At 42.4% G+C, this 27,095-nt stretch overlaps 1 protein-coding gene across 1 annotated transcript in view; it reads left to right on the top strand.

Annotated features, from left to right (window-relative positions):
- Positions 1-509: 509 nt before the first annotated feature.
- LOC133258933 (myosin-IIIb-like) overlaps positions 510-27,095 on the top strand; it is a 40,157-nt gene continuing 13,571 nt past the window's right edge. Inside the window, exons 1-6 of the mRNA XM_061435674.1 lie at positions 510-591; positions 4,606-4,789; positions 5,732-5,866; positions 15,869-15,973; positions 16,209-16,308; positions 18,523-18,599. Coding sequence (XP_061291658.1) covers positions 4,643-4,789; positions 5,732-5,866; positions 15,869-15,973; positions 16,209-16,308; positions 18,523-18,599 — 564 coding nt within the window. The 5' untranslated portion in view covers positions 510-591; positions 4,606-4,642. The remainder of the gene's footprint in view (positions 592-4,605; positions 4,790-5,731; positions 5,867-15,868; positions 15,974-16,208; positions 16,309-18,522; positions 18,600-27,095) is intronic.

The raw sequence follows: 27,095 nt of genomic DNA, 5'->3' as shown, positions 1-27,095 counted from the left end.
GGTACTGGAGATTAGGACTTCACCATATATGAATTGGGGCAGGCTTCCCTGGTGGCTCAGACAGTAAATAATCCATCTGCAATGCAGGAGACCCAGGTTTGATCTCTGGGTTGGGAAGATCCTCTGAGAAGGAAATGGCAACTCACATCAGTATTCTTGCCTGGGGAATCTCATGAACAGAGGAGCCTGGTGGTCTACAGTCCGTGGGGTTGCAAAGAGTCGGACACGACTGAGACTAACACACACACACTAACACACACACACACAGTCATATGAATTGGGGTGTGGGGAAGTTGCAATTTAACCATAGCAGGGGATGAGATGGTGGTGGTGGAGGCTACTTAATCAGGGATTTTCTAATAGTGCTCAGAGAAGGTCCCAGAGTCTAAGGTGACAGACTGTCCTGGTTTGCCTAGTTCTGAGGTTTCCCGGGCTACAGGACTCTCAGTGCTGAACCCAGCAGCTGCAAGCAGACCAGGGCATTGGTGCCCCCTCTGGTCCCCCATGGGAGGCACAGTGCAGGCACCCGTTCCCCAGCCTCACTCAGCCAGAAGGACACCACTTCTCTCAGCTTATCCATCAGCATCCTAAGTAAGATTTAATTTAACAAAAGGGTGTCATGGCCCCAAATCATTAGGAAACCACTTGATTCGAGGGCTTCCAGGGTCCTCTCCCACTGCCACGGGCTATGATTTCATTTCACTTGCGCACACCGAATTCTTGCCATTTGTTGGAAACTGATAACTGATTGCTACTGCTGCTGCTAAGTCGCCTCAGTCGTGTCTGACTCTGTGCGACCCCATAGACGGTAGCCCACCAGGATGCCCCATCCCTGGGATTCTCCAGGCAAGAATACTGGAGTGGGTTGCCATTTTGGAGCAGAGCAAATTTGGTTCTCATTTGGTTTGTGGCTGAGGGTAAAATAGAACAGAGCAAGAAGCTGTGCTGCCTCTGCTGAGGCAGAACATGGTGCTGAGCCTTTGTGACGGCGACTGTCACTGGTCGGCAGTCACCACGTTCACTTCATTCTGTCTTCATCCTCTTAGACTCATAGGCACAATGTGGAGTGGGTGGCAGAAGCAGCCCCACCATGCCAGTGAGGAAACTGAGGCCCAGAGAGATGCGTTGCTAGGCAGATCTTGGGGCTGGGCAGGGCAGGGCCTGGATCGTGCAGGCGTTTTGGCTCAGTACCTCTGTCAGTGGCGCTGAGCCCAGATGCAAGTGGAGAAACAGGGCCTGTCCTGGTGAGTATAAAGTAATTCTACCCACATCGATGGGCCAGATTCTTCTCTCCAGGAAACACATCTCATTACCCTCCCCATCCCCACTTGTCTGGCCTTAATCAACATCCCCAGTTGATCCCGCCTTTCGCTTTTGTAAAAGCTGAGCTGAAGAGCCGTTCCCAAGGTGTTCAGAGGTTTTGAGGATCTTGCAATAAAGGACAGTGAATTACATAGTGACAAAATTGTTCACTTGCTAATTCTTTTTCATGTCTTCTGATGAGATTAAGGGGAAAGTTTGTGCTAGTCTTTAACTCTACCCCATCACTCCATGATCTCCTTCTTTTCCCCAAAAGAACAGGGGCAGCAGTCCCTGACTGTGCTTGAACAACTGTTGCTTTTAGTGTAATCATCTTTTCACAGTTAATTTTGATATATGGCAAATGATTTAGGGTAGGGATATGAAGTGCTTTTAAAAGATATATATGGGACTTCCCAGTGATTAAGACTCCAGACTTCCATTGCCAGGGGTGTGGGTTTGATCCCTGATCGAGGAACTAAGATCCTACATGCCATGTTGTTATTGTTGTTCAGTCACTCAGTCACGTCCAACTCTTTTCGACACCATGGACTGCAGCACACCAGGCTTCCCTGGAGTTTGCACAAGCTCATGTCCATTGAATTGGTGATGCCATCCAACCATCTCATCCTCTGTTGTCCCCTTCTCCTCCTGCCTTCAATCTTTCCCAGCATCAGGGTCTTTTCCATTGAGTCAGCTTTTCTCATCAGGTGGCCAAAGTATTGGAGCTTCAGCTTTAGCATCAGTCCTTCCAATGAATATTCAGGGTTGATTTCCTTTAGGATTGACTGGTTTGATCTTCCTGCTGTCCAAGGGACTCTCAAGAGTCTTTTCCAACATCACAGTTCAAAAGCATCAATTCTTTGATGCTCAGCCTTCTTTATGGTCCAACTCTCACATCCGTACACGCCTACTGGAAAAACCATAGCTTTGACTACATGGCTCTTTGTTGGCAAAATGATCTCTCTTCTTTCTAGCATGTCTAGGTTTGTCATAGTTTTTCTTCCAAGGAGCAATCATCTTTTAATTTCATGGCTGCAGTTACCGCCCACTATGATTTTGGAGCCCAAGAAATAAAAATCTGTCACTGTTTCCTTTGTTTCCTCATCTGTTCGCCATGAAGTGATGGGATGAGATGCCATGATATTAGTTTTTTGAATGTTGAGTTTTAAGCCAGCTTTTTCCTGTTCCTCTTTCACTTTCATCAAGAGGCTCTTTAGTTCCTCTTCATTCTTTGCCATTAGGGTGGTGTTATCTGTATATCTGAGGTTGTTGATATTTCTCCCAGCAGTCTGTGGCAACAGAAAAATTTTTAAAAAAAGACATTTATTTATGTAAAAAAGCAAGTCATTTAAATTAGTAGCTAATAGCACAGGTAACATACATATATGGCAAGAATTGTGAAACATGTGCTGAGAAAGGTGGATTTTGGGAAACACTGGCCAAGGGGAAAGCTTAGAGTTCATTAGAATCTTGAAACCAGAAGATGAAAATCAGGAGTTGTTTGACCACCTGACCTCTTAGGGTCTTTGTCTCAGCCCAGGATGAGCCTGGCCTGGGCTCTCAAGGTGCTGGTTGGAGACCCCTTCAGAGCATGAAATTTCTGCCAGGTGGACTCTGGAAAGACAGATTCCCTCCCAGTATCAATACCACAGATATTGGGATTTTGTTTGGTTTTGGCAGTGGTTTTCAATATCTTTGAAATGCCCCCATCAGAAAGGGTAAGGATGAAAAATGAATTTTTGTTCCAAGTCGAAAGGCTGTGTCTTGAGTGAACGCAGTCTGGAAATAATTAGAAGTGGAAATTGGATTGCCCAGCATGAGGCAGAAGGGCTCACTCCAGGTGGACACCTGGGGACTGGATGCTGTGGTTGTTCCTGTTGGAGTCTAATGGCCCCTTTCCTGAGATTAGAAACAACCTGGGGTTGAGATCCCTCTTCTAGCCTTGGAGTAACTATACTTGAAGGAGCTTTTTCATGGGACCAGTCTAGGGTGACTTTGTTTGCCTGCCAAGCTTGCTGCTGGTACTTTAAAGTACTTAAATTTTACAGGGCCAAGTCCTTGTTAAATAGAATACTGCTAAGGTGGGGTGAGCTTGCAGCTTCTGATTAGCCATTCAGTGTGATTCCCACAGTAGGCTGTTGCTGTGTGGATGGGGTCTGGCTTGGCTAATCCTTGCAGGACCTAAGACCTGGATGACAATGGATACTGTGCACTGACTGATGCTATTACCAGATCCAATTTAGGTTCTCTTATCTGCTCACACCAAAGCCAATCCACCAACAGCGGGGTGTGGTGAAAGAAAGTTCAATGTTTTCTGCAGGACATCAACCAAAGAGAATAGACAGCCCATGCCCCAAAGACCTGAACTCCCTGATGGCTTTGGGGAAGGACTTTTAAAGGCAGTGTGAGGGAGGGTGTGTGATCGACTTGTGCACAAGCATCTCGGATTGGTTGGGATCAAGGTGAAGCTGCAAGCATCATCAGCTTTCTAGTTTCAACCAGTCTAGAATCTCTGTTCTTATGGTCAGCAGTTTTCATCTGGTTGCGGTCTTCTTCCTGTAGAAACAATTCAGAAATGTGTGTCAGGCTTTTATCTGTATCTTTCAGCGAACTGGGAGTTTAGTGTTTCTGCTATGTGGTGAATTTATAGTCTAAGTTGTTACCAGTTTCTTGGCCCAATAGCTATTCTTTGTTTCTACATCCTCACATTTCCTAATCATTAATGCTTGAGCCAGCCTTTCGAGACTCAAGGGAGTCCTGGGAGATTTAACATAAGCTTTCTGAAAGGACAGGGACATAGGGGTTTGTACAGGCACCAGATCCTTCTTCCTAACAGAGACTTTGCACACAGAGGCTGGGTGCTAGTTTCTAGTGACCATCAGAGAGACCTGGTCAAGGTTACATAATTTAGCTGTAAGATCTCAGACCTGAGACTTTCAGATTTTTTCCTGGCATCAGCAGCCACTACTAGCAACCTAGAATGAGGTTGTCTGGTCATGGCTGGACATCCTCTTTGGCCCTTTTACTCCCTCCTTCTGTGTGGATATAATCTCCCCTTTTAGGATTGTGTTTTTGAAGATGTTCCAGAGCCATGCTGCCCACCCTCTATCTACTACCCGCATTTCTTAAAGAGGTTTCAAATCTCTTAAAAAAAAAAAAGTCTTCTTAAAATACAAGGGGACAGTTAAAAAAAGGAAAGTACCACAAGATTGCTGGTTAAGAAATAAAAATATTCTTGTTTCAAAAGCCCACTGACACTAATCCTGTGATCTGTTGCTCATAACAAGCTTTTCTTCCCACCAGGAGACATCTGTATGGATTGTTTCATTACAACGCCACGATGCTTGGACTTGAATCGCTTCCAGATCCCACAGATACCTGGGAAATTATAGAGACCATAGGTAAAGGCACCTATGGCAAGGTCTACAAGGTGACTAATAAGAGAGATGGGAGCCTGGCCGCAGTAAAAATTCTAGATCCAATCAGTGTAAGTACCCACAATATAGGGTTTCATGCACACTGAGTTTTCAACTTCCTTCTTGATTCTGGGGGTGATTTTCTAGAGATACTGAAACCTGGCATGATATCCCAAAATGAGTTATGACTCCCTGGCCCTCCTGAATGAAGTGACTTGAAGTGAAGTTGCTCAGTCGTGTCTGACTCTTTGCAACCCCAGGGACTGTAGCCTACCAGGATTCTCCGTTCATGGGATTTTCTAGGCAAGAATAGTGGAATGGGTTGCCATTTCCTTCTCCAGGGAATCTTCCCAACCCAGGGATTGAACCTGGGTCTCCTGCATTATAGGCAGACACTTTACTGTCTGAGCCACCAGGGAAGTCCAGCCCATCTGAATGAAGGGACTCCATCTGGGGTCAAAAGTTCCTTTGCTTTTCTCTTTTGTCCATTTTACTATTGTTTTGGTTTTAGTCCCCAGGGCTCTTCAACAGTTATTCTCTTGTTAAGAGTGATGTTTTGGGTTTACACAGTCTGGTCTCTCTGTAAGTTACAAAGTGGCCCAGACTTGTGGTGTTCAGTCATCTTAGCCTGGCATCATAATTCAGAGCACTGAACACTGAGCTTACAATGCTGTCCACTGTTTAGTACAGTGAGGTTATAAGTGTTGTATCCTGGTTGGATCCCTTTGCACTACTTCTCTTTAATTGCTTTGAAAATTCAGACATTTTTAAATTTTAAAAAGATATTTATGATATTATTATTAAAGATATATAATGAAGACATTTTACTGATTAACAATTAGGAGGCTTTAGTTGGTATCTACATGTTCATTGTTTTCAGGATATGGTAATGATGACATAAAAAATGTAGACTAAATATGCTTTATTAAGGGGTTACCTGATCATGGCATCAGTTCTGTACCCTACCTCACACATTATACTGAATTCAGCATGCATTTTTTTCCCCTATATAGGATATGGATGAAGAGATTGAGGCAGAATACAACATTTTGCAGTTTCTCCCGAATCATCCCAATGTTGTAAAGTTTTACGGAATGTTTTACAAAGCGGATCACTGTGTGGGAGGACAGCTGTGGCTGGTCCTGGAGGTAAGAGGCTCCCGCTGGGTGACCATCGATTCAGACAGAGCAGGGGTGAGCAGACTCGTTATTGCCTAAATAGTATAAGATGCACATTTGGGGGAAATGATCTCTCCTGCATACACAGGTACCTTACCAGATGTGGTATTCTCTACATTCTTACAGGTAGGCTGTGTGCTGAAAATGTGCATGTTTCTCTGCTTCTGAGGTTTTAACAATCTTTTTTTCTAATACAATGAATATAAAAATACAGTTGGAAAAGGTTATTTTCTACTCCAGGCTGGGAAAATTTCACAGAAAACATGTTCCAACTGATTGCAGCTCATTTTCAAAAGTTGTTAACCCAAGGTTTACTTGCTTGCCAAATTTGAATCAGCCCATTCATGGCCATTAATCCTCATCTCAGGTTGGATTTCCTGAAAATAAACTCTGACAGTTGTGTATGGAAGGTTATTGGAGAGTTCCTCTTTTGGGGGCTAGACCTGGATGGAAGGTGGGATTGGACAAGAGAGATAGGAAACATCAGTGTAGGTGCAACAGAGGCCTCAGCCCATCCTCAGGTAGAAGAAGACCTGGGATGCTCTTATAGGGTCATCCTGTATTTTATCTTTGCATCAACCAATCACTGGGTGCATGCCACCCTGGGCGGGCATGTGGCCTTGGGGGAGGAAGTTCCCTGTAGCTAGGCACAATTCCTGGTGAGAGGTGCCTCTGAGACTTGGGAGCAGGGAGCAGCTGATATTCCTGGCCACATCTGCTTTGAAGAGACAGTCTGAAGCCAGCATCACTGTATCCTCTATAGTCTTGCCCTTCTTTCTCCCTTGTTAATGAATGTGTGTAACTGGGTGCAAAAGAGTCCATTCCCTGCAAATACAGTTCGTCCATGGGACTAACATGGCAACAACGCAGTGACAGCATGTGAAGTCAGTATATTAGGACAGGTCTGTTGTATTGCCTCGTGCTCACGAGGCCCACCCTCATCTGTCCTAGACTCCACCCCTCTGAACCAGCGTCCGTGCCTGAGGTCACACGTGTGATCCAGGAGCGTGGGGACAGGTGTGAAAGCTTTAAGAGAGAAGCAACAAAGGGGAGGTCAGTCCTGGATTCACCGTCTGGGGTCTTTTGTTGAAAACCTCCCATCTGGCTCTGGGAGGGCCTGGTCATGAGACAATATATACTGGATGCCGTAGCAACCATGTATGAGAAATTCATTTGTTGTATTCAGATGGGATAATCTGCAAGGAACATTTCTGTCACACTAGTTGCGCTCTTCAGAATATAAAGATGTAAGGGATTTTGGTTTTTAGAAATCATCTTTTTCTGTTTAGTTGATTGGTTACGTCACATAGCATGTTCTCATAGTATCATCTTTTGGATTTTATTATCCCCCACTGCTTCCCTGGGAATATTACAGATTTTATCCTGTGTACAAAGCTCTAGAATATTAATAACATTAATTTTTAAATGCTTATTCTCGTGCAATATGGAAAGTAATATTTCTAGGGTCTCTGAAATAATAATTTCTAGTGTCTCTAGGGTTATATTCTTCTTAAACTCTGTAAGACCTCAATGTTTTAAACTTGATTATCATTTAATAAGTACAGTGACCAAGAAGTCTTAGTTTCTTTTCATTTTACCCTGACTTAAAAAGATTCTGTATTCAGATATAGAAAACTGGACCTTCCAGGGGTTTTCCAGAGCCTGAAAAGGGACTGTCCCCCCCTCCATTTGACGAGTGGGTAGGTAGGCTGCTCAGACCTGCCACCACCTGGAGAATAAGTGCTCTTCCCCATGAGGAGTGACTGAATGTTAGCCCCTCTGGCACAGCTGAAGCAGCCGGAAGGGGCTGCACCTGGCCTTGAAAGATGAGAAGGAGCTCAGAACTGTGAACTGGATCTTGTGCAAATACTCCCCCGCGGACTGTCGCTTGCTTTTTCTGGGTGACTAAGCACAGATAATGAGGTTGCCCTGGCACACTGAATTATTCATGCCTCGGCAATACAGTATGCAGATATTATACCTTTTGCGGGTTCTGTTGGTCCATGCCCAAGCTGATGGCACGGGGATCCAGATATCCTCAGTCTTTTCTGTCTAGGAATGGGCCATCCACGCCAGGCTCCTGGGTTAGCTGTGTCCAGTGCCTCCAGTACGCTTATAGACATAGATTCCTGGACTCCTAGAGCTGGCAGGGACCTTGGTCTTCCTTCAGGTCACTCTCCTAGTGTTCACTTGAGGAATAGAGACCCAGAGAAGGAGTGGCATGCCTACTGTCCCATAACCAGTTATACGGCAGAACTAGAGAAGGATTGCACTTCGCTTTTCTCCCATTCTGTGTTGCTGCTGCCCATGATGCTGTCTGTCAGGTCCGGGAAATAGACTTTGGATCTCTGGTTGAAATGGCAGCAGTTCCTGATTACACACACACACACACACACACACACACACACACCCTCCGCTGGAAGATAATGACAGTCCACACAGTGCCTTGACCATGCTGCGCCGCCTATAGCTTTTTAATGAGTGCTTTAGGAAACTTGCATAATAAAATTACGGTCTGTTTAATATTGCTCCCTTCATCCTGTATATTGAGATTAAATTTATATTGCCTTTGCTCTTTCCTTGCTGAATATGATGAAAGGAACCGTGAGAAGCTATTCCGCAGAGCAATTCTTGAGGATAGAAAACTGTTATTAATAACCCTCCTAAATCACCACAACTCTGAAAACAAGAGCAAATAAAAATGTCATTTCTGAAATTAAGTACTAATTGTTACCAGAAAGCAAACCAAAGCTTTCCTCAGTGACAGACAACTACTATATGAGAAAGATATGGAGACAAACATACATAATAATCTTTTGGATAATTTGTGAATAAGTTTTATCCTAGTTAATGTTAAATTCAGAAAATCTACAAGTTGTATTATCTCTCACCTAAATGAAACATAATAAGAAATTAGACCTTTAAGAAAAGCTCCATATTCAGACAAAATGCCTAGTATTTGCTAAGACATGAAATATATTTTTTTCTGTTTTCCTTTGGTATAAAACTTTCCACTGGTAAATACTATTTCTGCTCAAATAATATGTTCAACTTGAAAGAAATAGTTGAGCGTTTAGAGTGCTAGTGACAATGTAAACTAAAAAAATACTCCTTATATTTTAAAACCAAATAAAAGAATTATTTTAAACCTGTTTTTCCTCTCAAAGATCTATGTGTAAGTTCAGTATCTAAGCCAAAGTGGGGGGAAATGATACCTCTGTTCAGATTTTGCATTTATTTATTTAAGGCCCTAGAAAGTCCAGTCTAAGCCCCATTATATTGCAAGTTACCACCTTAAAGCATTTCCACCCATTGATATTGTGGCATGAGTCAAGGTTATCATGTTAATAAGTCAGGGTCATAGTGGAACCCTGATGGTCTGAACCATGTTTTGATTGGCCAGAGATGGTTAGAAAGCCCTGGAGCACAGAACACTGACTCCAATGACAGTTTCTGGCTGGATTCTAGAATGAGAGTCATTGGAGTGCCTGGGGGTCAGAAGGAAAGTACAGAACATTTGGGAGTGGAGAAGGCAAGAACTTGGAAATGCAGCTGAGTTGCACCCTATATTCATGTGCTATCTTTATTCAGCAAAAACAAGAGGGCCTAAGAAGCTGAAGTGTTGGAGTGATTCTGCCTACCCAACGAATCTACGATGTGCTCTGGAGAGGGGCTGAAATAGGAGGTGGGGGTCTTGGGGCCCTCCTGCCTCTCGTGGTGTGAGCATCTTCCTCCCAGCCCACCCTGACTGGAACTCCATGGTTTCAAGTGACATTGTTTTCATTCTTGTAGGGGCAAGACAGTGATTTCACTTTGTATCAGTAAAAAACACATGTCTCCCAATGCTGTGGAGGAAAACTATGTTGCTTGGCCTTCCTGAGAGGTGGACATTGTCTAACATGGTGCTCCCTAAGGCATCTTCAAGAGTAATTTTGATAATCCTCGCCTTTTGCTTTATGCCCTCTGTAGAACCTAACACCCTTGAAAGATCAAATCCACTGAACCAAAAAGCACTGAAAAGAAATTCCTCCTATTTCTGTCCTCTTAGGGCAAATCAACATGCCAGTACAGGATCTACTTGAAGGTTAGAGTTTCAACTAGAATAAAGGTCTGGTGATTGTGTTGCATGGGTCATTCTTTAATAATGTAGAGGAAAGTTGATGGCTTATGGAGCAAGGAACATTTTATTGCTTGAAATTACGACCATCTTAGCAAACTCACATACTGTGATTGAATCAATATTCAACGATGTTTTGGAAAATAGATGTGGAATGTAAATGATTTTTCTGTTTTTCTTGGTTTGGAGCGAAACGCTCATTAAATTCAACATGCATCCAGCTGCCACATTTCCTGAATGCTGAGGGCATAGGGAGGAACGCAGGGATGCAGACCTACCTCTGTATTTGAGTCTGATGGCTGGCAGCGTGGGCGGGAATAAAAGGCTGCAGGTGCCAACCCTCAGGGGTGGGTGAAGTAGGAAGCTTGGCTGCCTCCTTACAGCTTTAAGAGGATTATATTATTTGATGCATTTAAATATAGTTCCCTTGTCATGCTTTTAAAGTGTTCAGTCCATTTCACTGAATATTTACTCTGATTAGACAATTGTCAGTGTGTACCTGCTTTCCTTTTTTATATCCAAGTACCCTAAGTCCTTTCCCTGTAACCCACAGGCTGCCCTTTAAAACCTTGCTAGTGGGCTTATCAGCTTCACAGGACTGCTTCCTCTAAAGGTACCCTGAGCAGTTTAATTATATGTTTCTTTGAGCCACAAGAAATCAGACAGCTCTTAAACTCTGACATTTAGCGAACAAAAGGCACCAACTGAGTCAGATTCTATTGTTGTTCTTAAATCTACAGCTGAGTTTTGATCCTGCTGACAAAATGGCTGCTTTTAATCCATCCGTAGGTTCTAGAGCTATAAAGAAAGTTTGTAAGTTGGCTACCCATCTAAAATGCCACCAAATAGGCTCTTGTTCCAGAAATGGCCAGATTGAAAGTAGGGCAGGAGAGAGACTAAAATGAGGTTTCAGGGGAAAATTCCAGGGTTGAGTTAGCTTGGATCATCACCCAGTATTTAATTTAAATGTTCTCTGGGTAGAATTTTAATAGTGCACTTGCAATTCAATAAAGCGTGTGCCTCCCTGAGATGGAAGCCAGACTGAGAAGTGGTTCTGATGAAGGTGTGGCAGTGCTTTGCGTGTCTATTACTGCTTTGGCTTTAGAGGATCAAAGAACTTTATTGATATTCTCACAAGATCCCTAGACTCTGTCTCTTAACTTTCTCTATCCAACTGGTCAAAAATTCGTGTCAATGCTATCTTATAAAAGCACCACCCCCCAACACCCACTCTGTATCTGTCCCTGATTCTTTGTCCTCAGGACTCTTGACTTACTGACCTTGCTTCTCTTGATTGCTTCAATATCTCCTGACAGGTGTCTAGCTCCCTTTGTCTTCCTGTTCTGTCCACCCTCCAATCTGCTACCAAGGTCTTTCTAGAAATCTGAACAGACCTCCTGTCTAAAACCTGTTGCTAGCTTACCACTCCTATCCAATGGTATACTATGGTATCGTAATTCGTGTGCATTAAGTCCACACACTTTGGCAGGGCACGCCTGCATTCCCTGTTCCCCTTTCTACTTCTCCATCTCTCTGTGCTAGGTTCTGTCCCTTTGTCCCAACAGAGGCAGAGTACGTAGAATTCAGACACACAGACAGAGACACACACACGCACGTAGATGGACCGGCAAATAGAAACACTCCTACCCATCTCATTCTTTTGTGCTCCCTTCCTTGCACACGGTGTCCCTTTTCCAAGGACTCTCTTCTTCTTGTTCACCTGCCATAAGCTCGTTTGTCCTTCAGATTCATTGTATGTGTTACATCCTCCAGGAAGAGCAGACTGTTCCCTCTCTACCCTGGCATGGCAGAGGTCACCCTTCCCTCTTCAGTGCCACCATATCCCTGGGCATACTCCACTTCCACCTGCCACTCATTACTCACGTGTCCATTTCTGGTGTTGAGCTCTTGGAGTGCAGGGACAGTGTTCATGATTGAGTGACACAAACTGGACAGTTACAAATGACTGAGAACCAAAAGGTCACTTTCTTTTCAATAGCTAAACCTAACATTGTTCTTGAGCCCCCAGCCTGCCTAGAGGAAATAGTTGATTTGAACTCATCCTGTTAAACGTAGTCAGCTGAGTACTTCTTTGGAAAGGGACAAGTTTGGGAAATTTGTTTCCCATTTTCACAATCCAGCTCAAAGCTTAGTCACTTGGATAAGGACTTAGCTTTTAAATGGTTTTCTTTTTCCCTGTTCCTGTCCTTCTCTGGGGTGACATTTCAATCTGAATACAGCAGATGCTCATGGCATCTGACACGTATGGCAATGAGACCACACTCCAACCGTGTGATGACCCTGAGTCCTCCTACTGTCTGCCTTTGGTATCTCCCTGTGTCTTAGGTCCCTGATACTCCTTATCATGGGGTCTTCCCTGTCTCTCCTTTTCATTCAAACTCTAGCCTTGACCTTGTTGCCAGTGCAGCATCAAGTTCTAAATCTCTTGCAAGTCATGAGCAGGCTGTTGTTATTGTTCAGTCCCTAAGTCATATTCGACTATTTGCAGCCCCATGAACTGCAGCACGCCAGGCTTCCCTGTCCTTCACTGTCTTTTGGAATTTGTTCAAACTCATGTCCATTGAGTCAGTGGTGCCATCCAAACATCTCATCCTCTGTCACTCCCTTCTCCTCTTGCCCTCAATCTTTCCCAGCATCAGGATCTTTTGCAATGAGTAGGCTCTTCACATCAGGTGGCCAAAGTACTGGAGTTTCAGCATCAGTCCTCCTGATGAATATTCAGGGTTGATTTTCTTTAGGATTGACTGGTTTGGTCTCCTTGCTGTCCAAGGGACTCTCAAGAATCTTCTCCAACACCACAGTTTGAAGGCGTCGATTCTTTGGTGCTCAGCCTTTTTTATGGTCCAACTCTCACATCCATACATGACTACTGGAAAATCTATGGCTTTGACTATACTGACCTTTGTTGGCAAAGTAATGTCTCTGCTTTTTAATACACTGTCTAGGTTTGTCATTGCTTTTCTTCCAAGGAACAAACATCTTTTAATTTCATGGCTGCAGTCACCATCCACAGTGATTTTGGAGCCCAAGAAAATGTCACGGTTTCCATTGTTTCCCCACCTATTTGCCATGACATGATGGGACCAGATGCCATGATCTTAGTTTTTTGAATGCTGAGTTTTAAGCCAGCTTTTTCACTCTCCTCTTTAACCTTTATCAAGAGGCTCTTAAATTCCTCTTCGCTTTCAGCCATTAAAGTGGTATCATCTGCATATCCGAAGTTGTTGATATTTCTCCCAGCAATCTTGATTCCAGCTTGTGCTTCATCCAGCCTGACATTCGCATGATGTATTCTGCATAGAAGTTAAATAAGCAGGTGACAATATACAGCCTTGATGTACTCCTTTCTCAATTTGGAACCAGTCCGTTGTTCCATGTCTGGTTCGAACTGTTGCTTCTTGTCCTGCATACAGCCTTCTCAGGAGGCAGGTCAGGTGTAGGGACAGTTAGAATCCCAGGCTTGGTGGATCTTGTACAGCGCGGACACTGCTTTGTTGGCATGAGGCTCCTGTGAGGAGGTCTCCCTGCACATTTCTGAATAAAAGAGGTTCATATGAAGTAGTTTCATCATCATTATTCCTTTATACAACTCCCACTTCCAAAAGGGAGCATCCCCACCCTAATCTTACTCTCTCAAGCTCTCCAAGCTCTATGCCATCAGCCTCAGAAGGACTTTTTTTTTGTGGGTCCAAAACATCCCTTCTGTCATGTTCTGCATTCTTACGTGATCATCATTTGACCCTATGTTCAGTTTTCCTGTTTTTGTTCCCTTGAAATGTAAAATTTAATTGGGGGATTCCTGAGAAAATTGTTTTATGTTTATTGAAAGTTTAGCTTTTAAGATTCTTCTATGAATCATGACACTGAAAATGCATTCACTGTTCAAGAGAATATTAGATTGAACATTGAATGTTATGTGCCCTTCAGGGTTATGTTAAGACATAGTTGAAATAAAAAGAATGTGGAATCCTTTGGAAGAAATTATGCTGGTACTCAATATTATGGTCATGAGAAGTGTTGGTGTTGATTTAGCAAGTTACACCAAACATTGGTGGAGAGAGGATTCTGAGGACACTTATAAAATCCCAGACCACTATAGCCTTCAGTGCATTTCACTGTTCAGGATTCAGTGTTCAAGGATTCAGGAGGGAATCCTTTCTGAGAGATAGTGATTTATCATAGTTTTATTAAAGCTTCCTAATTCTATACTGGGGCTTCCCAGGTGGCACTAGTGGTAAAGAAACTGCCTGCCGCTGCAGAAGATGCAGGAGATGAGGTTTTGGTCCCTGGGTTGGGAAGATCACATAGAGGAGGCATGGCAACTGACTCCAGTGTTCTTGCCTTCAGAATCCCATGGACAGAGGAGCCTGGCGGGCTGCAGTCCATGGAGTCGTAAAGAGTCAGAAGCGACTCAGCCCCCACAAACAATTCTATATTGGATTTTTAGTTGAATAGTGTTTGTGAGCAACTTACATGGTAAAAACATGGGCAGATTCAGCTTAAGTTTTTTAAAACATGGGCAGATTCAGATAAGTTTCAGCTTATCTTGATTCTTAATGTGTGGGCAAGGTATCTGCCATGTATGTAGCAAGAAGAGATACATTCATCAAACAAAAACATTTCCTCACCATTTATTAAAACCTTGCAAATGTTTGTAATTAGAGTCAAATAGATCTTAACGTACTATTCCCTTGATAAAGAGTGTCTTCTTTTAGGAAAGATGCTAATCTGTGCTCCCTCAGATTGCCTTGCTTACAAAAAGCCAGTTGACTCAAGCAGCCACAACCAGGGGACGCCCACTGTTCACTAGTTAACTCTTTCTCAAATTACACACAAAGTGCCAGGAGGAAACCTAGGTCTCTAAATCAGGGTCTTGACTTTATATGGACAAGGATGGCTCTGCAGATCTGACAAAAGCTGTGAATTTTCTCAGCAGGAAAGTACAAGATGAATATACAACATGCTGCCTACAGTTTCAAGGTATATACAAGCCCTGCTCAAACCACTTAAGAACCCTTGATTTAAAATGGCATATAGCACACCCAAACCTACACATTGCCTTCTGCATTTAGTCAAAATTATCCTTGAAAACCCTTAAGTTGCTGTGAAAAAATAATATGCCTAGTTTATGTATCTAAAATCTCGGTATATTCTATAACAGAGAGCAAATATGAAAGCTGTACTTTTAGAATGTTTTTAATTACAGGGGAAAAAAAGAGCATAAAGTTGCTGAGCTTCTAAAGTTGAATATGAAAAGGTTAAATGAACATATGATGCGGCTCCATTCCATAAATCTGACATGCAGTAGCAACTCTAGAAAGAGCTGCTGGTTGGGCGTCTGGTGTCTGCAGTGCCAGCACTGGAGACAAGATTTGAAATAAAATTTATCCCCTCCCAAGAATCAAGGGCATTCATCTTGACTTTGTCTTTCCTTCAAACTGCATGTGTGTATGTGTGTGTGTGTGTGTTTAAACAGACAGTATTCATGTAAAATTTCCAATAACAACTCACTATGATTATTATATGCATTCTCTTTTTAATGTCTAAATAATGTCTTGTGCTTTGCTATTTAACTTGAGAAAGAAGTCAACTTTTTTGGACTTGTATTTTCAATCATAAGTCATCACCTTGAATAAATATACGCAAACACATACACACAGAGAACTAGATTTGTGCAATGGAAATGTGAAGTTTCATTGTTCCAACCTAGAGTTTTGTGATTTGCAAATTTACTACTTGAGGTCGGTAATTGGTGGGCTTTTCCTAATGTCTTTTTTCTTTTCTTTTTGTATGTATGCTCCTGCTGTCTCTCTCCCCGGCACCTCCTCTTGCAGCTGTGTAATGGGGGCTCAGTCACCGAGCTTGTCAAAAGTCTACTTAGGTGCAACCAGCGGTTGGACGAAGCAGTGATCTCATACATCTTATATGGGGCCCTCTTGGTAAGGACGTCCTTCAAGGTGGGGTCGAGGGGGCAGTTTGTCATTGGTTGGCTCCCCACAGCATACTAACAAGGGGAAACTGCTCTATAATATGCAAGGTGTATTAACAGCAGGGAGGTGTAGCCTAATATGGACTTTGATTAGATTTTAATAGTAGGGTAATTGTTTAAAACTAACCGTTGCAAATTTTCCTTTTCTCTTTCCTGTTGTTTGGTGGCGATGGGACTCCATGAAGGGCCTTCAGCATTTGCACAGTAACCGAATCATCCACCGTGATGTCAAGGGGAATAACATTCTTCTGACAACAGAAGGAGGAGTTAAGCTCGTTGACTTTGGTAATGACGGCTTGTCGTTTGTTTTCTTGATGTGTGCAGTTTAGCCAAAGGCAGCCATTTATTGTGATCTCAGAAGACTGGGGCCTCTCTTCTACACCAAAGGCTGAGGGCCTTTCCAGTGACGCACAGGCTGGAGAGTCGGGGTGGGGAGCGGGGTTCACCAGATGGATCACCCTAGGAGATGCTGTTTGTTAATCTATTTTCAGCTTTAGAAGCAATTTTATTAAAGAGAGAATATGAAAGTGTTTCAAAAGAAAAATTTGATGGGAAAAACTTTGGTTTGTTGCGAAGGATTTCACAACTCAGGGCAATTGTCTATAATTTACATTTTGTCTATTATTCTTTTGCATATGAAAAGAGAAAACCGTTTGGTCTTTTAAATGACTTTCTCTAGCCTCAGGCATACTAATTCCCTGTTAGCAGAAGGTAAAATACTCCTTTGGGTCTGCAAACTAACATCCCTTTAAATTGTGATTATTGCTGCTACATGTGAGGCTGGTTGAACTGGAAACATTAACAAGAAATGGAAGGGTGAGAGGAAACAGAGTTATATCACCTAAGGCCAGAGAACTATTAATATCTCCTTACAACACTCCTTGTATTGAATCCAACAAACCATTTGATTTTCCTTTTTAAGTTTATCAAATGGTTTAATCTTCTAAATGAATTTAACAACAGTTAGTCCTTCAGCATGACTGCTATAAATAATGAGAAAACATTTACAGAAGCACTTTTTAAAATGTTCTTTTTCAGTGTCAGCATAGGAGGAGAAAAGATGATTTTGTATGTTCATTGCTTTATTGGTAAGAAAGAATTTAGTGTTAAAATGTATCAGTGAATCATTTGCTCAGAAGAAATTACTCAAAGATAAATGAAATTGCACTAAGTAAATGGTCTGTTTTTTAAAAAAGCAAAGAAAAATTTTAGGGTGTTTAACTAGAGTTTAAAGAACCCTCTCTGGCTTCCTAATAAAGAGTAAAGAATTCAAGCAGTTAGTGAAACTACCCTCAAAAAACAACCCATGGTAGTTGGCAAATCTATGCCTAATGTTCTTAAAGATACGTTCTTTGCTGATGAGCACATGTATCCAAGTTTTTTAGTTCTTATTGACAACATTAGTGGCAACTATTGTCATTGTCTGAAGGGCTGTGGTAGATTTCTGCTTGGTATAAAACAGTACCTTATGTTTGTAAAATGCTTTCCATTTTACAAATGCTTTTCATTTTCAAAGTTTATGTCATTTTCACAGTTGTTCCCTTACTTGAGGTTTAAGAGCTCTTTGTGTTAGGTGTAATGAGCAGTATTGTCCCCAGTTTAAAGGTGAGAAAACTGAGACTCATTGTGAGGTTGTCTGCTTGAGGTCTAATAGGAAAAGGCATAATTGCTATGGGAAACAGGGCTTCTGACTGCTAATCCAATTCACCTTTATATCTGTTGTGGCATAAAAAAGAGAACTGACCAAAGACTAAAACAAAGTACATGGGAATTATATTAAAATTCAAGTCCTCGACATTGAGCCCTAGATAATAATAGTCTTAGTCTATTTCTTTTTCCATTTGACAAGTGTATTTTTCTTGACAGGTTTCCAGCCTTCTAGGTAAGATAAAGCACTGAAAATTTTTTATGTCTACACTGATGTTCAATTATAGATAATACATGCCAATTTTCTTCCTCCATCAAATGAAGCACCATTTTTAGATATCACCTGAAATATTTTGGAAATATAGTAGGAAGGTATTTGGGGTTAATCCTAGTTCTCGATGCTTTCTTTTGATTCCAATTTTGCAGCAGTACGGATAGAAATATTCACTAGAAAAAAAAATATCCTAGTGATTTAGACAGAGTGATAAATGCTCATATCTACAGTGTTTGGCAAACTACAGCCTGTGAGTCAAGTCTGACCTGTGTCCCATTTTTGTTCACCCTATGAACTAAGAAGGATTTTTATATTTTTTAACAGTTGGGGAAAAAATCAAAAGAAGAGCATGATACGTGAAAATGATATGCATCCCTAAATAAATTTTTGCGAAAACACAACCACACTCATTTGCTTTTGTGTTATCTGAGCTGCTTTTGCAGAGTTGAGTAGTTGTGACAGGCCTTAAGCTCACAAAGTCTAAGATATTTGCTGTCTGACCCTCTATGGAAGAAGTTTGCCAGCCCTGGTCTAGCATCATCTGCTCGCTGCTGAATTATGACACGCTTTTCTTGTAGGTGTCTCAGCTCAACTCACCAGTACACGTCTACGGAGAAACACATCTGTTGGCACCCCATTCTGGATGGCCCCTGAGGTGAGCAGAGGGCATCTATTTCTGTGTATTTGTTGAAAGCCTTGGTACTATGCCTTTTTTATGGGAAAGTCACACACTTCACAAAACTTTCAGCAAGAAGGAAATCCTTTATCCTCATTGAACTGTGGGAGTTCTGATTTGGTGGGTGAGAGTGATGACACTTAATCTCAGGACTAAGTGACAGAGGCCCATAGAATACCTTCAGGCAGTTAGAAAAAAGGCCTCCTCCAGAAGACGCCATGTTCTCCGAGGGTCATGGCTTGGCAAGTTCATCCCACCATTGTGTAAATTAGCAGAGGTCACCTTCCCTGGATAGAGGCAGACCCAGTGACACATGGCTCAATGAAGAGACAGATTTCAGTTCCAGGTGGCCTTCAGAACAATATGCCATAGTCCTAGCTATTTTTTTTTTTTTAATACTGGATACATAACAACTTCTCTTGTGTGCTTTTTTCTATCTCTAGTGAAACCTGGGATTTGGGTCTAATTTTTAGTTCTGGCATCACCACAAAATCCTCTGTGAAATGACACATATAAAAGTTTGCAGAATTTCCAGGCTAGATACCAACAGACCCTGAAGCACAGCTACAGCTTTGCTTGTCAGATCAGCATTGAATTCCACAGCACTCCGGCCTGGGATCAAGCAAATGCCCTCTGTTAATAAGAGGACTTGTGTAGTCATCTCCTTAGAGATGGGGGGAAATGTATTATGAAAAACTACAAAGCCAGCAACATTAAAATTAATAGTTTTAATTTAATGAGACAAATGACATTGTTTTGTGAAACTCAGTTGTCCTTTGCAGTGTGAATCCATTTCAGAGCATGACAGCATGGATTACTTTGAGTTACTTTGTCATTCTTATTACTGCATACCGTGTGGTGATCCGGTTCTCCCATCGCTTTACTCTGTCTCAGCTGTGTGATCTCCTTGTTTAAATAGCATCTCCTTTGGCCTCTAACCAGCACATCTCTGTTGACTTGATGACAGCTTCATAATAAAAATAAATATGGGCATTGAAGTTTTGTAGCAAATGACCATCCAGATAATCTGGAACATGTTTTTTTTTTTACTGCAACTTCTCCCATTTCATTATTACATATAAAATTATCATTGAAACAAAAGTGAAAATGAAGTCACTCAGTTGTGTCCAACTCTTCGTGACCCCATGGACTGCAGCCCACCAGGCTCCTCCATCCATGGGATTTTCCAGGCTAGAGTACTGGAGTGGGGTGCCATCGCCTTCTCCAACTGAAACAAAGGCAAACCATAAAAATTTTCATAGGGATCTCATGAACTCTACTTTGAGAAACACTGTAGGACAAAGTCAACATTCCTTTGGATGAGGAATGAAGCCATTCACATTCAAGCCTCTCTGCTGTCCAACCTCATCTCAGGTTACTTTTCCCCAATTTACTTTTTTTTTAATGCCTCAGCAGTAGTGGAAAAACAAGTAATTCCCCAAATCTGTCCTTATATATCATTTCTTTAAACCTTTCTATATATTGTTACATCATCTGGAGTGGACTTCAGAGCTCTGCAACTTTCCTCCTCAATCTTCAGTTCAGTTCAGTTCAGTCACTCAGCTGTGTCCGACTCTTTGCGACCCCATGAGTTGCAGCACACCAGGCCTCCCTGTCCATCAGCAACTCCCAGAGTTCACCCAAACTCATGTCCATAGAGTCGGTGATGCCATCCAGCCATCTCATCCTCTGTCGTCCCCTTCTCCTCCTGCCCTCAATCTTTCCCAGCATCAGGGTCGTTTTAAATGAGTCAACTCTTTGCATGAGGTGGCCAAAGTATTGGAGTTTCAGCTTTAGCATCAGTCCTTCCAATGAACACCCAGGACTGATCTCCTTTAGGATGGACTGGTTGGATCTCCTTGCAGTCCAAGGGACTCTCAAGAGTCTTTTCCAACACTACAGTTCAAAAGCATCAGTTCTTCAGTGCTCAGCTTTCTTCACAGTCCAACTCTCATATCCATACATGACCACTGGAAAAACCATAGCCTTGACTAGACGGACCTTTGTTGGCAAAGTAATGTCTCTGCCTCAATCTTCAAGTCTCTTTTAAATGCTATTCCCCTAGGAAACCATCCTTATCCTTGGCCAACAATGAGTCTCTTTTCCCTGAGTGTCCACTGCAGCCTTTACGCTCTCCATTAGCAAGATATGACCATTGTACTATAGTTATTGACAAGCAGGTCTTCTAACTGAACTCCAAACTCTAGCAGGGACTTGGGATGCTAGGTTCTCAGTGTAGTGCTTGGTATAGAGTAGGAGCTTAATGTGCATCTGTTGAATGAACGAATATATTGGTTAAAAAGGAAAAATCAAGGAGAAGATGAGTTTGGAGGGTAGATTGAGGAGGGCTTTATTACTATTGATATTCACACATTGCTTTGTTGATTTTGGTCGATTTATTATTAAAGGAAAGCATAACTGAGGCCACTCAATTCTTATTTAGGGTGGCATAAGTCAGAAGATGGTATTCCCATTCCAGCCTTCAGCAAGTTGGTGTTCTCAGAACCACAGAACACAGAAAAGGGAAAGCTGCTCTTGGCTTTATACATTTCTCATGAAGTGTTTGTGACTTTTAGGTTTCAGCTGGGTTGAAGAAAATATGTGGAATGTTTCTACTAGGGGCAGTTTAGTGGCCCATGGTGAACTTCTGTTGCCCAGATTGCCTGGAACTGGTTCCCTTCTTATCAGGGAAAGGCTAGTGTTGCATCTTGCCTGCTGTAGTGGATAAATTGAGGAGCAGGCAGATTATGGTATGGAGACCTTGAGAGTGCCTCTCAGGAGCCAAGTGCCCAGTTCCTGAGTATGACTCAGAGGTTCTCTCAGAATGTGTGTTGCATCCAAGACACTTTGGGACCAGGCTGCAGCTCCTGGGACTGAGTCCTACACTGTCCTCACGTTTTTATTCCCCAGAGTCTTTCTGCTCCATGACTGCTACAAGAATGTCCATAGGAAGAATCTTACATTTGTCAGTTCCATTCAACAAACTTAAAAAAAATTATTTTATTGAAGTATAGTTGACTAACAATGTTGTATTAATTTCAGTAGTGATTCAATTATACACATATATGTTCTTTTTCATATTCTTTTCTATTATGGTTTATTACAGGATATTGATTATAGCTTTCTGTGCTATACAGTAGGTCCTTGTTTTTTGTCTATTCTATATATAATAGTTTGCATGTTAACCCCAAACTCCCAGTCCATCCTCCCCTACCCACTCACCCCCTTGGCAACCCTAAGACTGTTCTCTTTGTCTGTGATTCTGTTTCTGTTTGGGTGATAAGTTCATTAATATCATATTTTAGATTCCACATATTAGTGATATCATATAGTATTAGTCTTTCTCCTTCTGACTTACGTCACTTAATATGATAATCTGTAGTTCCGTCCATGTTGCTGCAAATGACATTATTTCATTCTTTTTTTTTTATGGCTGAGTAGTTTTCCTTTTGGGCTTCTCTGATTGTTCAGTTGTAAAGAATCCACTTGCAATGCAGGAGACCCCAATTCAATTCCTGGGTCGGGAAGATCCGCTGGAGAAGGGATAGGTGACCCACTCCAGTATTCTTGGGCTTACCTTGTAGCTCAGCTGTAAAGAATCCGCCTGCAATACAGGAGATCTGGGTTTGATCCCTGGGTTGGGAAGATCCCCTGGAGAAGGGAAAGGCTACCCTCTCTAGTATTCTAGCCTGGAGAATTCCATGGACTGTATAGTCCATGGGGTCGCAAAGAGTCAGACAGGACTGAGCAACTTTCACTAGTGTGCCTTTCAACAAACTTATACTGTCCTTCTGTGAGGTCAGGGTTTGGGTCAAGAGGAGTCCTTGAAAGGATAATCAGTAATGGTTCAAATGGATATTGTCTTTGTATGGTGGCCTGCATAGTATATTGACCTTAACATGCTTTCATTTCTGCTTATGTGAATAAGTGGTATTTAGATTAAATATGGGAGAAGGCAATGACAACCCACTCCAGTACTCTTGCCTGGAAAATCTCATGGGCGGAGGAGCCTGGTAGGCTGCAGTCCATGGGGTCGTTAAGAGTCGGACACGACTGAGCCACTTCACTTTCACTTTTCACTTTCATGCATTGGAGAAGGAAATGGCAACCCACTCCAGTGTTCTTGCCTGGAGAATCCCAGGGACAGGGGAGCCTGCCATTTATGAGGTTGCACTAAGTCGGAAGCGACTTAGCAGCAGCAGCAGATTAAATATGACAGCAATGCATGTAATGCCAGTGCCAGTGGGATAAAACGATTGCATGCCACAGTGCCTTTACTTTGAAAACACAGTTGAAAGATCCTTGACCGTATTTTATTTTGTCTAATTTATTTAATTTTTGGCTGTGCTGGACCTTCATTGCTGCTTGGGCTTTTCTCTAGTTGCAGTGAGCGGGAGTTACTCTCTAGCTGTATTATGCAGGCTTCTCCTGTGGTGGCTTCTCTTGTTGTGAAGCACTGGTTCCAGGTCATGTGGGCTTCAGTAGTTGCAGCACGTGAGCTTAGCAGTTGTGGCTCCTGGGCTCTAGAGTAGTTGTGATGCATTGGCTTAGCTGCTGCTCAACACGTGGGATCTTCCCGGTTCAAGGATTGAACTTGTATCTCCAGCATTGGCAGGCAGATTCTTTACCAGCGGGTCACCAGGGAAGCCTCTATTTTATTTCTGAGAAATTGAACCAAATTATTTTTTTCCCTGTTGCATTTGCATTTTGATTTCACCAGCCTGAGTAACTCCAACATCTATAATAATTCAAATAGGCTATAGGCTTCAAACCAGGTAGCTGATGACATGTGACCAGACCACCGTCAAGGGTTGACTTTCAGTCCAAACAGCAGTTTACCAGGGCAGCTCGAAGCTGCACCATGAATTATCATATTCACAACACTCTCCACTTACTTTCTCTTGCCACCTCATGTAGACACTACGAAGGCTGAAAGATGCTGAGTGAAAGTGGTACCAACTCAGCCATGTAGGAGAAGAAAAATCCCAGGGGGTGCCCTTAATATTATAGTACTTTGCAACAGTGCTACTGGGGAGTTATTGGCTGGCATAGTAAGAGTTATTCTAGAAGTCAATATCAATAGAGTTTTTTCTTTTTTTTTTTTTTAAACAAACTGAGCATGTCAGTAGCATACTGTGACTCAGCAAGATGATTTTAAATGGGAAAGAAAGATGCTCAACATTAGAAACCAAGAGTCGGACACGACTGAGTGACTGAACTGAACTGAATCATATTGCATTCTCCCTGTGTATTCGCTTTCACGTGGCCATCATGTTATAAGGACACCAGTAATACTGGATTAGGGACCCATTCTGCTCCAGTATGACCTCACTTTAATCAATTACATCTGCAGCAACCCTATTTTCAAGTAATTTCACATTCTGAGGTCCTGGGAGCTAACACCTTAACGTATCTTTCTTGGAGGACACAATTCAACCTGTAACAACTCTCCAGAATACTTAGCACTCCTCCTCTGTAGTAAATAATTCAGATTTCTAAGGTAATCAGCCAGTCATTTTGAATCTACAGATCCTCATGTTACAGGTGCTAGGTTAGTTAGCTCAGCTTTGCCTGTCTGCACACACGCACACACACACACACACACACACCCCTCTTGCTCAGCCTTAGGTCTTTGAGGCAAACACAGTTCTTTGTGTATGTGCTAGAATGTACCAATGTTCTTCTGGATGTACTGCCTTCTCACATGGAGCCTCAACACCTTGAGGATTCTGTGCTATTCTACCTGCTCTCTGGTCAGGTATTTTGGGATTATTTCCGAGATGCTTGGTGTAGGTCACTTCCCTCAACCTAATTAACAGTGAGCCTCTGATCTCCCTCCTTGCCTGTGACTGTGGCTTGTCTCGTATATATATATATGTATATATAAAACACCGGTAAAGGGAGAACTGCGTTAACTCACACGATCCTCCCTTTACCCATGTTTATTGCCTCTTTTCTCCATCACTGTCTCCTGACAGCCAGTTTCTTATAATAATATGAATAGTAACATCTCACATATGCATAGAACTTTTACAAATATTGTTTTTAAGTGCTTGCTACCTGTGAAGATGCCAGTTAGGCATGATGACATTGCTTTTATAGAGAAGGAATCTAAGGCTCTGCCAGGCTAAGTGCTTAGGAACACTGGGTGGGTAGGTGGGTAACTTGAGAAGGCAATGGCACCCCAGTCCAGTACTCTTGCCTGGAAAATCCCATGGACGGAGGAGCCTGGTAGGCTATAGTCCATGGGGTCGTGAAGAGTAGGACACGACTGAGCAGCTTCACTTTCACTTTTCACTTTCATGCATTGGAGAAGGAAATGGCAACCCACTCCAGTGTTCTTGCCTGGAGAATCCAGGGACGGGGGAGCCTGGTGGGCTGCCGTCTGTGGGGTCGCACAGAGTCGGACACGACTGAAGCGACTTAGCAGGTGGGTAACAGTAACTGGAATCTTTGGGTTGTGACTCAGTGAACTCAGGCACTTCCAATACAGCCCATGCCCACTGTCAGTACTGGATTGCTCGGCCAGTGTTTGCGTTGAACATCTGCCAGATAATATCCTGGTTCATAGCAGAAAGGCACACAAGCCTGATTTATGTTTATGGTGATGGCAGGGGTATAGGACTAGTTGATCCTTAATCTACCTTTCCTACCATCACAGGTACTGAAGAATTAAACTGAGTATTTATAAATGATTGAAAACCAAAGAAAGTGACCAAGATCATCATTATTGTTTTTATTGAGGATATTTGTAGACTCTGTTAAAATAATGCCTTACAGTTAGCTGGGAAGCACGGGTGGGACCATGCTGATTGTTAAAATATTGAAATACTTTTGTCCTAGATGGTAGGTGGCTGCCATCCAGAACCTCTAGAGTACTCTTTGGCCACCAGAAGTGCCTGTCTCACCCAGATTTCCTAACAGCCCAGCATATCCAGGGGATAATGTCTAGGAAGAAGGGTGTCTTAAGAACCAGCTTCAGGGCCATGTGTAGCTGATTGGCCGATAGTTTGAATATTTCACCTGCTCAGCAAGCATACAGCGGGAAGAACACTTGCAGTTACTGAGGCTCTACCCGTGAATGCACTGGGACTAGGATGGGTGCTTTTTTAATATGTTGTTTTATTTCATTCTCACAATGGCCCTCTGGAGTAGATACTATTTTCTTCATTTTACCACTAAGGAAAGTGAGGCTCAAAGAGGTGTAGGAGATATTGTGTCCAGATTCCCATATCTGGTAAGTACTGGAGCTCTTTGACTTTTCAGAGAGCATGGGAATCCAAGTGCCATTTTACAGGTGAGGAAACGAAGGCAGAGAGAAGATACTCTTTGAGCTAGTTCAGACCATATTTGACCCCAGAATTCAGGTCTCCTAGTCCACTGGCCTTGTGTTCTTCAGCTTCAGTGTTTTCATATGGGACGTATGGTGAGGAACATGTGTGCTGAGCTGGCTCCTCTGTCAAAGCCGTGCAGAGACGGAGGGGTGGTAGAAGAACATTCTGAAACTGGAGTATGAGCCACATCATTTTAAAAGACTTACACGAAGGACCTATCACCTGTAATTTATAGGTTGAGTACACTTTTCCCTCTCACCAAGGAGAGAAGCAGCCTATAGATTAAGCATCCAGTTCACGTGGCGTCTTCCTAAAACAGCCAAAAGTCTGTTTCTGTATTAGAAAGCAGAATTGTGGATGAAATAAACATTTGCTTCTTTTTAGAAAATTTTTTTTCATTTTTACTTCCATCTGCTGGTTGTTGCAAACAAGAGCTAATCAGCTGAGCAGAGAAACAGATGTGCTGTGACGGCTCCAAAAATGGATCTCTCTGCTTGGCAAAGGGTCGTTGACAGGGGATGGTTGCCATAACAACCAGCTTACACCAATGCAGAAATATCACAGGCTTTTTGCAACCACTCTTGCCTTCATTAATTATGCCATTCTTAGCTAAACGATACAATAATGCTATTTCCTTTGGCACTGCCAGGAATAGAGATGACGAATGAGATGGTTTGTGCTGATGGGCTGAGGAAGTCATAAACCACTACAGAGCTGAAATATTATTGTTGTCATTATTACCATTTTGTTCCCTAAGCTCTAGCTAATGGGTTTGGTACCCAATAAGAATTAATAGCATTTGTTGAGTGCTTACTATGAGCCAGGCACTAAATGCTTTGTATGAATTAATTCATTTGTAATCCTTACAGCAACCCCATGAAATTACTGCTATTACTGGCTCAGTGTTTTAGAGAAAGTAAATAAGTCACAGAAAGTTCTTGTCCTTGGACAGCTGTTAGGTGATGACACCAGGATTTAAATTCAGATATTTAGCTCCAAAATCCCTGCTCTTAACCCCTATACTAGAGCAAACTGTTTATGACTACCAGTATACCAGATAAGATGAATATCTTTTTTCCAAGTTAAAAATTATTTTAGATAAGAATCATACTTCCTAATATGTTGAGGAAAATACAATATT

The sequence above is a fragment of the Bos javanicus genome, chromosome 2 (genome assembly GCF_032452875.1).
Source record: "Bos javanicus breed banteng chromosome 2, ARS-OSU_banteng_1.0, whole genome shotgun sequence".
NCBI classification, from domain to species: Eukaryota; Metazoa; Chordata; class Mammalia; order Artiodactyla; family Bovidae; genus Bos; species Bos javanicus.
This window is presented reverse-complemented; position numbering and strand designations above follow the sequence as displayed.